At 40.7% G+C, this 12,335-nt stretch overlaps 1 protein-coding gene across 1 annotated transcript; it reads left to right on the top strand.

Annotated features, from left to right (window-relative positions):
• The first annotated feature begins 6,599 nt into the window (after positions 1-6,599).
• LOC134328316 (protein PERCC1) lies at positions 6,600-7,298 on the top strand. Its single transcript, XM_063009412.1, has one exon. The coding sequence runs from the start codon at positions 6,600-6,602 to the stop codon at positions 7,296-7,298; it is 699 nt and encodes a 232-aa protein (XP_062865482.1).
• Positions 7,299-12,335: the final 5,037 nt, after the last annotated feature.

Below are 12,335 nucleotides of genomic sequence, written 5' to 3'. Positions count from 1 at the left end.
AAACGTGACTTCCTTTTAATGGGAAACCTGAGCCTGGGATGATGCACACAATCGCCCTATTCTGGCAGGGATGGATGAGAGGCAGACACGGAGCTCCTGGTCCAGAGCCCCCAGTCGCTCCCTGTACTTGTCCTTGATGTAAGTTACGCTCGAAAAGCTCAGTTTGCGCCATGAACGAATCAGATTTAACATAATTAAACAAGTTTATAGTTTATTTCTCAATTATTTGTCATTATACTAAGAGCACAGCTTCTTTTCTGCATGTTCTCTCTGTAGCTCGGTTACGGCTCTCTCAACTCAAAAGAAGCTTTATTGGCATGACAAATAAGGACATTCGTATTGCCAAAGCAAGTTACAGAGAAATAATAAAAATAAAAATAAGAAAGAACAAATTTATACAAAACAGTTACATGTGCAAAAAAATATCAAATAGAATAAAATATTAATAAAAACTGCAAAATAATAACAATAAAAATTATAATATTTACATTAATGAGGTAATAACGATCAGTTTGTGTGTGTGTGTATCTCTGTGTGTGTGTGCACGTCTCTCTCTCTGTGTGTGTTTGTGTGTGTGTGTGTGTGTGCGTCTCTCTTTTGTGTGTTTGTGTGTGTGTGTCGTTCGCTCTGTGTGTGTGTCTTTATATATTAATAATTTAAATATTAAATCATTAATATTTTATTCTATTTTATATTTTTTGTCATGCCAATAAAGCTTCTTTTGAGTTTGAGTGTTTCTCTCTCTCTCTCTCTCTCTCTCGCGCTCTGTGTGTGTGTGTGCGTGCGTGCGTGCGTGCGTGTGTGTCTCGCTCGCTCCCCGCTCTCCGTTTTCGGATTTGAATTTCGACAATAAACAGCTCTTATTATGATTAATTCCCTCTACTGATGGAAGCGAAATGGGTGGATTACAGCCGAACTGCGCTGAAATAAAAATATACAGGTGCTGGTCATAAAATTAGAATATCATGAAAAAGTTGATTTATTTCAGTAATTCCATTCAAAAAGTGAAACTTGTATATTATATTCATTCATTACACACAGACTGATATATTTCAAATGTTTATTTCTTTTAATGTTGATGATTATAACTGACAACTAATGAAAACGTCAAATTCAGTATCTCAGAAAATTTGAATATTACTTAAGACCAATACAAAAAAAGGATTTTTTTGAAATGTTGGCCAACTGAAAAGTATGAACATGAAAAGTATGAGTATTACTTAAAAGTAAAAGTATTAAGGTCAGGCGAGTTTGCTGGCCAATTAAGAACAGGGATACCATGGTCCTTAAACCAGGTACTGGTAGCTTTGGCACTGTGTGCAGGTGCCAAGTCCTGTTGGAAAATGAAATCTGCATCTCCATAAAGTTGGTCAGCAGCAGGAAGCATGAAGTGCTCTAAAACTTCCTGGTAGACGGCTGCGTTGACCTTGGACCTCAGAAAACACAGTGGACCAACACCAGCAGATGACATGGCACTCCAAACCATCACTGACTGTGGAAACTTTACACTGGACCTCAAGCAACGTGGATTCTGTGCCTCTCCTCTCTTCCTCCAGACTCTGGGACCTTGATTTCCAAAGGTAATGCAAAATTTACTTTCATCAGAGAACATAACTTTGGACCACTCAGCAGCAGTCCAGTCCTTAGCCCAGGCGAGACGCTTCTGACGCTGTCTCTTGTTCAAGAGTGGCTTGACACAAGGAATGCGACAGCTGAAACCCATGTCTTGCATATGTCTGTGCGTGGTGGTTCTTGAAGCACTGACTCCAGCTGCAGTCCACTCTTTGTGAATCTCCCCCACATTTTTGAATGGGTTTTGTTTCACAGTCCTCTCCAGGGTGCGGTTATCCCTATTGCTTGTACACTTTTTTCTACCATATCTTTTCCTTCCCTTCGCCTCTCTATTAATGTGCTTGGACACAGAGCTCTGTGAACAGCCAGCCTCTTTAGCAATGACCTTTTGTGTCTTGCCCTCCTTGTGCAAGGTGTCAATGGTCGTCTTTTGGACAACTGTCAAGTCAGCAGTCTTCCCCATGATTGTGTAGCCTACAGAACTAAACTGAGAGACCATTTAAAGGCCTTAAAGGTGTTTTGAGTTAATTAGCTGATTAGAGTGTGGCACCAGGTGTCTTCAATATTGTACCTTGTCACAATATTCAAATTTTCTGAGATACTAAATTTGGGGTTTTCATTAGTTGTCAGTTATAATCATCAAGAAATAAACATTTGAAATATATCAGTCTGTGTGTAATGAATGAATATAATATACAAGTTTCCCTTTTTGAATGGAATTACTGAAATAAATCAACTTTTTCATGATATTCTAATTTTATGACCAGCACCTGTATATAGCGGCTCCCAGAGGCGCGACTCGGTTCCTTTTGTTCATTTTAAAGAGCCGTTTAATAGAATCGGATCGTTCGTGAACGACTCATCACTTTCAGAATATTTTTGACGGCACCCCTGACGAAGCCAGACGGCACCCCAGGGTGTTGCGGCACCCCGGTTGAGAAAGGCTGATCATTACTGGGATGACTGGGGTCCTTTACTATCCTCCTGGCCCTTGACCAGCACCTTTTCCAGTACTTTTCGTGACTGGATGAATGAAAGTTTCCTCTGGCTGGCATATGTCAGAGCAGATGTTACACTTTTGGCCCTTGGCTCTCTTTTTCCATGACCCCTCGCTATCTCTCTTTGATTCTACAAATAATTTACCACATTTTATTTATGACTTTTTTAATGAAAGCAAACGCACACACACAAGCAGAGAAAGCTCGGAATGGACTCGCCTTATCTTTTTAATGGGACTCTACAAAGGGTCTCATTCAAAACTCAAAACAGCGTAAGATCTGATTTCACGCCTTTTTGGCTTTGCCCTTCAGTGGGCGATAAGCGGCCGCGCGCTCTCCGCGCGTGTTTGCGCAGTGCGTGTTTGCGCAAGGCCTCGGTGTGTTTGGTCAGAGCGTGTGCACAGACTCCGTGTGTTTGAGCGACACTCGAGCGTCCCCCGGCACGAGCACTCCGTCAGCGCGCTCGCGACCCCGCGCGCGTTTCCGTCGTCCTCTCCGGTTGCCGGGAGCCAGGGGGGGTCTGACTCGCGCTCTGTTTGCACGGGACACAATTACAGCCTCGCGTGCACAAATATTTGCTTGGAAAACATGGGCAGTGTGTCCTGCTGCATTATGGGTATAAATACTTGGAGCGATAGCCATCTATCTGCAAGGCGGCACTGAAGACAAACGGCGGAGCTGCGGACTTGCACCGGTACATGGTAAGGAACGGTTGTTTTGAATTAATTCAAGTATTTTATAGCTGGAAATGCAACATCTGGATCCATGCATGCATCTCGTGTATACATGTGTATTTGTTTTTAATTACATAAGTGTTTTGTAAAAGTTGTTTGCTCTGAGGGGCCACATCACTGAATTCTGGAGTCTTCTGGGGCCAGGACATCAAATAATAGCTGAAAAATAAACCCATGAATAAAAGACTCTATTAAAATTAGCTTTTCATAACAATATATTATTATTTTCATCATACATGTGACACAGCAGGTAGTGTGGGTGCCTCACAGCAACATACACTGATAAGCCATAACATTAAAACCACCTCCTTGTTTCTACACTCACTGTACCATATAGGAGCACTTCGTAGTTCTACAATTGACTGTAGTCCATATATTTCTCAACATACCATTTTAGCCTGCTTGCACTCACTGGTGGCGTGTTAGTCTGTGTTGTCCTGGTATGAGTGGATCAGACACAGCAGCGCTGCTGGAGTTTTTAAATACCGTGTCCACTCACTGTCCACTATGTTAGACACTCCTACCTAATTGGTCCACCTTGTAGATGTAAAGTCAGAGACGATCGTTCATCTATTGCTGCTGTTTGAGTTGGTCATCTTCTAGACCTTCATCAGTGGTCACAGGGCGTTGCCCACGGGGTGCTGTTGGCTGGATATTTTTGGTTGCTGGACTATTCTCAGTCCAGCAGTAACAGTGAGGTGTTTAAAAAATCAATTAGCACTGCTGTGTCTGATCGACTCATACCAGCACAACACACTAACCCACCACCACCATGTCAGCGTCACTGCAGTGCTGAGAATGATCCACCACCTAAATAATACCTACTCTGTGGGGGTCCTGACCATTGAAGAACAGCATGAAAGGGGGCTAAAAAAGTATGTAGAGAAACAGATGGATTACAGTCCAGTACTTCTATATGGTAAGTGGAGCTGATAAAATGGACAGTGAGTGTAGAAACAAGAAGGTGGTTTAAATGTTATGGCTAATTGGTGTAGGTCCGTAGGTGTCTGGGTCTTGCTTCTAGTTATAGTGTGTAAAGGGTTTTGCATGGTCTTTTCCAGTTTCCTCTTGGTACTCCAGATTTCACCAAACAAGCCCTCAGCATGAGTGTCACTAGCGGACGCCAACCAGTGGGCTGCAGTGAATTTTTTTCCTATAAAATGTTTTACAATTTACTTAAGCTCAATGCTCTATTTTGGGATTTGCCAAACAGATAATTGTAGACTAAACCATGGTCTGGTTTGAAGCCCTTTTTAATAGGTTTACATTTCAAAAAGCCCTGAGTAAGGGTGTTAAAAGGTCCAGAATTTTTTTTTATCCCATTGATGGGTTTCTAGATTATAAAGTGGCCCCACAATCCAATTCCTCAAGATTAAAATATTTCCCACTTACTATTTTTCAGAAGCAGATGAGGTGGAGTAATGCCAAAGATAAAAGAAAAGCATGGATTTTTCTTCCTTACACAATAATTTATATGAGAAAAAACTAGACATTGGCCTTTGGCTTTCTTTTCACAGAAATAGATAGATAGATAGATTCTTTATTGATCCTTTGCAGGAAATTTATTTGTATACATACAACATTCACTTACAGGGTAAAGACAAGCAATAAGAATAAAAATGTACAGTATGGTACTATATACATGTAAACTTTTTTATGGTGTATGCATAGCATACAAAATTAGTATTTATTGAGGTATGTAACCATTGGTTTAATGGAGCATGAATAGCGTACAGAAGTAGGTATTTATTTAAATGATTTATTTGGATTATTATGAATTGTTAAACAGTCTGATAGCAGTTATAAGAAAATATTTTCTTGTAGTGTTCAGTCCTGCATTTAGGAGGAATCAGTCTGTGACTAAAGGTGCTCTGTCGAAACACCTCCAGGGTATGAAGTGGGTGTGAATTGTTTTTGATAATTGAGTTAAGCTTTGTGAGCATTCTTAACTCTGCTACCTGCTGAACTGAGTCCTGTTCAGACCCCACTATGGAGCTGGCCTTTTTGATCTGTTTGTTTATTTGGTTTGTGTCCATTGTTCTCGCACTCTCACCCCAGCAAACCACTCTAAAGAAAAGAGCAATAGTTTTGTAAAAATAACAATAAAAATAATAATAATAATAACAATAATAAAATAATAACAACAACAACAATAATAATAGTAACAATAATAATAATAACAATAATAAAAATAATAACAACAATAATAACTATAATAATAAAAATAATAACAACAATAATAATAATAAAAAAAATAATAATAATAATAATAACAATAATAATAATAATAAAAAGAATAATAATAACAATAATAATAATAATGACATCAATAATAATAATAATAATAATAATAATAATAATAATAATAATAATAAGGCATGTTTTAAAGCTCTGGCTTTCCATCATTTTTTCTGCTGTTAAAAGCTACAAGAAATATGTAGAAGATAATAAAAATGTATTAATCAATTTATTGGGTTTATAAATCAGTTTTATATAAAAACGAAACAAACACTGAAAACGTAGTTGCTTTAAATTTAATACATGGTACAGCCAAAATTATGTGGATGACCCTACTATTTATTGAGTTCAGGTGTTTAAAATAAAATCTATGAAATAAATGTCATGCTTTTATTTTTGTGGCAACAGTTTTAGAAATACCCTTTTCTGTTTCAGCAATTGGGTAGCCCTGTGACCTCACAACAAGAAGGTCCTGGGTTTGATTCCCACATGGAGTGATCTGGGTCCTTTCTGTGTGGAGTTTGCATGTTCTCCCCGTGTTCGTGTGGGTTTCCTCCAGGTGCTCCGGTTTCCTCCCACAGTTCAAAAACATGCAGTCAGGTTAATTGGAGATACAAAATTGCTTTCAAGCTGTGACTGTGTGTGAGTATGAGTGTGTGTATGTGTGTTTGTTTGCCCTGTGATGGAGTGGTGATTTGTCCAGGGTGCACCCACCACGACCCTGAACAGGTTAAAGTGGTAATAAAATTAACAATGAATGAATGAATGTTCCAGGAAGAACCATCAACACATGGTTGGACGGGTTTGGAGGAACTTAAGTGGATAAATTTTTTACATTTTATGGTCATTAAAAGCATCATCCTGATCAGGGTCGCAGTGAGTCAGAGCAAGGCAGGAATACCTTTCCCAGACATATTCAGGTCTGTGTAGATGGATGGCTGATAGCACTGCTGAGATTAAACTAACTGGCATGAATATTTGCGTTACACTGTATTTACTAATGTAGCTACTTAGCAAAATGTACAGTTCACATATTTATGAATATTTTGTTTATAGGATGGCGGCAAGCGTAATCAGAAGTCTGAGTGTTTTCGGACTGGCCAGACCAGCCCAAGCCTGCTTTATGGCCATTGAGGAGGAAGAGTTCGAGGAAGATTGTGAAGAGGAGTTTAGGGAGGAGATTGAAGACTGCTTTGAGGAGGAGGAGGAGTCCCAAGCCATAAAGTCTCAAGTTAAAGAGCCATGTGTCACAGATCCCAACTTTAGCAACACAGAGATCACAGATCGTCTGCTGCGTTTCGCTGAGCTCATCAGCAGTGATGTGCAGCGCTATTTTGGACGTAGTCGGGACTCTGACACTTGCAACGTTTATGCAGGAAAGCCATGCCCCGAGGTCACGCCCCGACAACGTCACCTCTCCAGCATTGTCAGAGCGGCATCATCGAAGCAGTGTGATGGACCAGAAAAACTGGGCCCACTTGCAGAGCTTTTCCAGCAAACTGACATGAAGAAGCAAGGAATGCCCATGATCCAGCGCCGGCTGCCTAGTAGTTTCTGGACTGAGCCCCATCCTGACAGTCTCGATGTGGGGTGCCACACTCCTAATCTGCCGAGTTGCTTCACAGACACGATGCACAGTAGCACAGAAAGTCTTACCATCAGTAGCTCCAGTACACCAGACTTCGGTGACCTGCTTGCCCACTGGGCATCAGACAGAGACCCCAGTGAGTTCACCTGTGATTACCAGCTTCCTTAACACAAAGGGAAATGCGTACAGATGTGGACACGTTAGCTTGGGCATAGAAGACATAGAGGTTAAGGTACTGAACTAGTAATCGAAAGGTCACTGGTTCAAATCCCACCACTGCCAGGTTGCCACTGTTGGGCCATTGAGCAAGGGTCTCAACCCTTGTATTGATTAGACAATATACACTGATCAGCCATAACATTAAAACCACCTCCTTGTTTCTACACTTACTGTCCATTTTATCAGCTCCACTTACCATATGGGAGCACTTTGTAGTTCTACAATTACTGACCTGCAGTCCATCTATTTCATTAAATACTTTTTAGCCTGCTTCCACCTTGTTCTTCAATGGACAGGACCCCCTATTTAAGTGGTGGATCATTCTCAGCACTGCAGTGACACTGACATGGTGATGATGTGTTAGTGTGTGTTGTGCTGGTATGAGTGGATCAGACACAGCAGCGCTGCTGGAGTTTTTAAATACCGTGTCCACTCACTGTCCACTCTATTAGACACTCCTACCTAGTTGGTCCAACTTGTAGATGTAAAGTCAGAGACGATCGCTCATCTATTGCTGCTGTTTGAGTTTGAGCTGTCTAGACCTTCATCAGTGGTCACAGGACGCTGCCCACGGGGCACTGTTGGCTGAATATTTTTGGTTGGTAGACTATTCTCAGACCAGCAGGGACAGTCAGGTGTTTAAAAACTCCATCAGCACTGCTGTGTCTGATCCACTCATACCAGCACAACACAGACTAACACACCACCACAATGTCAGTGTCACTGCAGTGCTGAGAATGATCCACCACCAAAATAATATCCCCCCCCCCATGTTTTAGACCCTCTTTCTCCTGATCAGGGTTGCCATTGGTCAGTTTTCACCAGAATCACCAGACATAATGCTGATGCAACACACCCCAGACTGGAAGCCAGTATGAGTTAACACAATTCACTACACCAACAAGCCAACAAAATTATATGTTAAAAATTTATTTTTATCTTTACATTGTGGATATAAGATTGGATTGAAAAGCAGAAAAACAATATTTTGTCTATTTTTGACCAAGAACATCTGATCTTATGTGTTCAAACATGTGCTCTGATATTTTATATACCTACTAGATGCCGAAAACCATTTTCAGTAATCAGATGCCAAAATAAATATATATATAGAGTAGAATCCAAAAATGTACATACACTTCAAATCTAACATAAATCAAGGAAGTCAATAAATGTTTTTTCTTGTTGATTATAACCCTGGGGTGGCACGCTGGCTAAGTGGGTAGCACTGCCGCCTCACAGCAAGAAGGTTCTGGGTTTGATCCCCAGGTGGGGCAGTCCGGGTCCTTTCTGTGTGGAGTTTGCATGTTCTCCTCGTGTCTGTGTGGATTTTCCTCCCACAGTCCAAAAACATGCAGTCAAGTTAATTGGAGACACTGAATTGCCCTATAGGTGAATAGGTGTGTTTTTTGACAGAATCTCAGATATAATTCAAGAAACACCAAGAGGCAAGATCAGCCATGAATTCAAAGCTTTTAGAACATGGATGACACCCATCACAACACTGTTGACCTAGGTACACATTATGGCCAAAATATATGAAAAGCCCTTCCAATTATTGAGTCTAGGTGTTTCAGTCACATCCATTGCTAATTATATAAAATAAATTATATTCTTAAAATGTTGTGGCTTTGGGCACTCAGGTGGTGCAGCGGTAAAGTACGCTAGCACACCAGAGTTGGGGTTTTGAAACATCGTATCGAATCTCAGCTCTGCCTTCTGACTGGGCGGCTTCATGAACACTGATTGGCTGTTGTTCATAAGGTTAGAGGGTAAAAAAGTCGGATCATAGGTCCTCATAACTGGTGCAACTGCGGCCCCTGCTGGCTGACTGATGGCGCCTGCACAGGGCTGAGGAATAATGCTGATGAGTGTGTGGCCCTCCATACACAGTGCCCGTCAGTATATGAACTCGACTCGTGCAGGTGAAAAATGCAGTCTGTACTGACTGTACGTGCTGGTATGCCCCGTATGTCAGTTAAGAGGCGTCCTCAGTCGGCGGTGAAGGGTCGAATCAGTATGGAGGACGCAATCAGGGTAATTGGACACGACTAGATTAGGGGACAAAATTGGGGAAAAAAGAAAATTCAAAATAGAAAATTCAAAAATGTTGTGGCTTTGGGCACTCAGGTGGTACAGCAGGATAATCCACTAGCACACCAGCTCCAAGATTCTGAACTCCCAGGTTCGAATCTCGGCTCTGCTACCGGTCGGCTGGGCTGGGTGATCAATGACTGGATTAAAAGATGGGTGGGGTGGTGCAAGGACCCTGGTTGCACAAAAGTGGAGGTCAGGGTGTGTCACTGTGCGCAAAAGCTGACCTCATGCACAAATTCACAGAAGTGTGGGTAAATAACATGGATCAGTAAGACTGCACACACATTGGAGGACACTGGATGGACACTGACGGTGTCTCCAGCAGCAGATTGGCTACGCTAAATTGGGATTAAAAGGGGGTAAAATGTAAAATAGATCATAAAAAATGTTGTGGCTTTTGCAGAAGGCCAAATCCATAAAGACATGGTTTAAAAAGTTTGGAGTGTAAGGACTGCAGTGATGATACAGCGCCTTGACCTTAACACCAATGAACACCTTAGGAATGAACTGGAAGATTAATTGGGAGCCAGTGTCTGACCTCCCAAAGCTGTGGCGAACACAATTACAGGAAAATTGAATCTGTAATAGACACAAAGGGGAGGGTGGGGGTTCAACACTGTATCAGTGGCCCTGGTTTTGGAATGGGATGTTCAACAAGCACATTGTCAGGTATCCACATAATTTTGGCTATATAATGTAAACATCAATATATACACATTTGAGTATGCAACACTATGCTGTTCAACAAATTATGAGAACTTTTTTTAATTTTATCATTTTTCTTCATGTTTATGTGTGATATTTGAATAAAATATTTATTGTTCATAACATGTGTCCAGAATGTGGATTCTGTTAAGAATTGTGGACAAAAACGTTCTTAAAGGGCTGCAAAATGTCCTATAGCATTGTCATTATAGCCTTTTAAACAGGCTAGATTAATTAAGACACTGTCCGCAAACACCTGGAAATGTTTTTATAACCTATATTCAAGACTAACAAACTTGCCACAAGAGTATGTTTACCAATTTCCTAAATCACCATTTGTTTTAACTACCCTAACCCTAAACCTAACCCTGTCATCGTTTGGAAAGTGAGGACACCAAATGTTGGTGGATATAACACTTCAGCTATGGTCGTATATTGTACTTCATAATGCATTACATGTTTTTAATAGAAAACAAATTTGGACTGCAGGCAGGCCAGTCTGGCACCTGCACCCTCTTTATACAAGTCAAGCTGTTGTAACACATGCAGAATGCAGCTTGGCAGATGAAAGTCTGTTTTTACTTATGTACTGTAAATGGTGAAACTCCTAAATTCCTTGCAATTGTGCAAGGCGAAGAGGGTAAAATTTCCTGGGCGAAAGGTAGGAAACAGCCCAGGCAGGTCACCAGTTTGTGGGTCTACTCCACCAGGGATTCGAACACAGGACCTTCTTTCTGTGAGCTGACATTCATTTATTTAGATCAGGGGTGCACAACTTCTTTTTACCAAGGGCCGATTTCACATAAACACCTAAACCAGAGGGCCACAAATTTTATTTTTACAGACCTGTCCACATGAATTTGTAATACAGTTAGGGCTGGGTGATATTGCAAAAAAAAAAATATATATTTTTAATTGATTATTTTCAAATGTATTATCGATTCTCGATTTACGATTTTGTTTTTGTATAACGCAATTGAAATTTTTTTATTTAAAACACTGCAGAAGTGCAAAAATAGTAACAGCACCACCTAATTATCCTTTCAAGGAACTCAAACATGATAACAATATAACAATAATTAACAATAATTTAAAGAGTCTGTATCAGTATCTACACAGGGGACATTGAGTAAGCACTCAGCTCAGCTTTGATTTTGTCCTCTTGTGACTGGGGGGTGGATGGACGGGGCACATTCTGCTTCTAACAATATGGACTGCAATTCCCATGCTCCCACGGACTGTCACGTGACTATCACATGTCCACGGTCAGCCAATTCTGATGGCGCTCACCGTCTCCTTAGTTTTGATTCAGTTAAGCTGTGTTCAGTTCCATGCGCATCTTATTTAAACTCTTCTGTTTGAGTCTCGTTGTGAAGTTTTGCCGATCGTGTTTGCGTCCTTATTTCTGAATCTAACCGTTACCGTGTATGATCCCTGTTGTCTTCCGTTTGCTGCCTGTCTGTTTATCCTCTGGTTTTGGACTCTGCCTGATTTTGTACACTGTTTTCGCCCTTTTGATATTAAACTTTCCTTGATTTATATTCCGCGAGTGTCTGGTCAGTTTCTGCCTCGTGACATGTTGGTATTTTAATTAAAATATAAAGTATGTAAACAATCGCAATTGTCACATTTCTAACATCAGGGAAAAACGTTCATTCGAATTAACCGAATTAATCATGAAAATCGCCCAGCACTAAATACAGTTACATAAAATCAGGTACTTACAAGAAATGTCTTGGTCACTGGGAGATACTGCAGCGTCTTTCTGACACCAACTGATTAATGTGGTCGCAAGCACACCAGACATGAGAAAACGCCATGGCCCGTTTAATAAAAAAAAATACTTGCATGTCCATTCAGGGTTAAATATCCTATGCTTGAGATCCACTTTTCTTTTTTTACTCATACTTGGTTTGGACAAACACACGGTACCGCTGAAGTAACTTGTATTTACCTAATTTACTTTTCAGTCTCAAGTTCATGGAATCACCCGGTGAATTTAAAGTGACAGCATCATTTATTTAAAAATGCATCAGCACTTCATTTGGCGGGCCGGATCGAGAGCTTTGCCGGGCCGTGTCTGGCCCGCGGGCCGTATGTTGTGCACCCCTGATTTAGATTAATTTTCTAAATTTTTCTCCTGATTTTTAGTTATTGCATTATGCTTCCTCTCTACTGGTGCTG

The sequence above is a fragment of the Trichomycterus rosablanca genome, chromosome 15, assembly GCF_030014385.1.
Source record: "Trichomycterus rosablanca isolate fTriRos1 chromosome 15, fTriRos1.hap1, whole genome shotgun sequence".
Lineage (NCBI taxonomy): Eukaryota > Metazoa > Chordata > Actinopteri > Siluriformes > Trichomycteridae > Trichomycterus > Trichomycterus rosablanca.
Note: the sequence above shows the minus strand (reverse complement) of the source record. Positions and strands in the feature narration are given on the sequence as shown.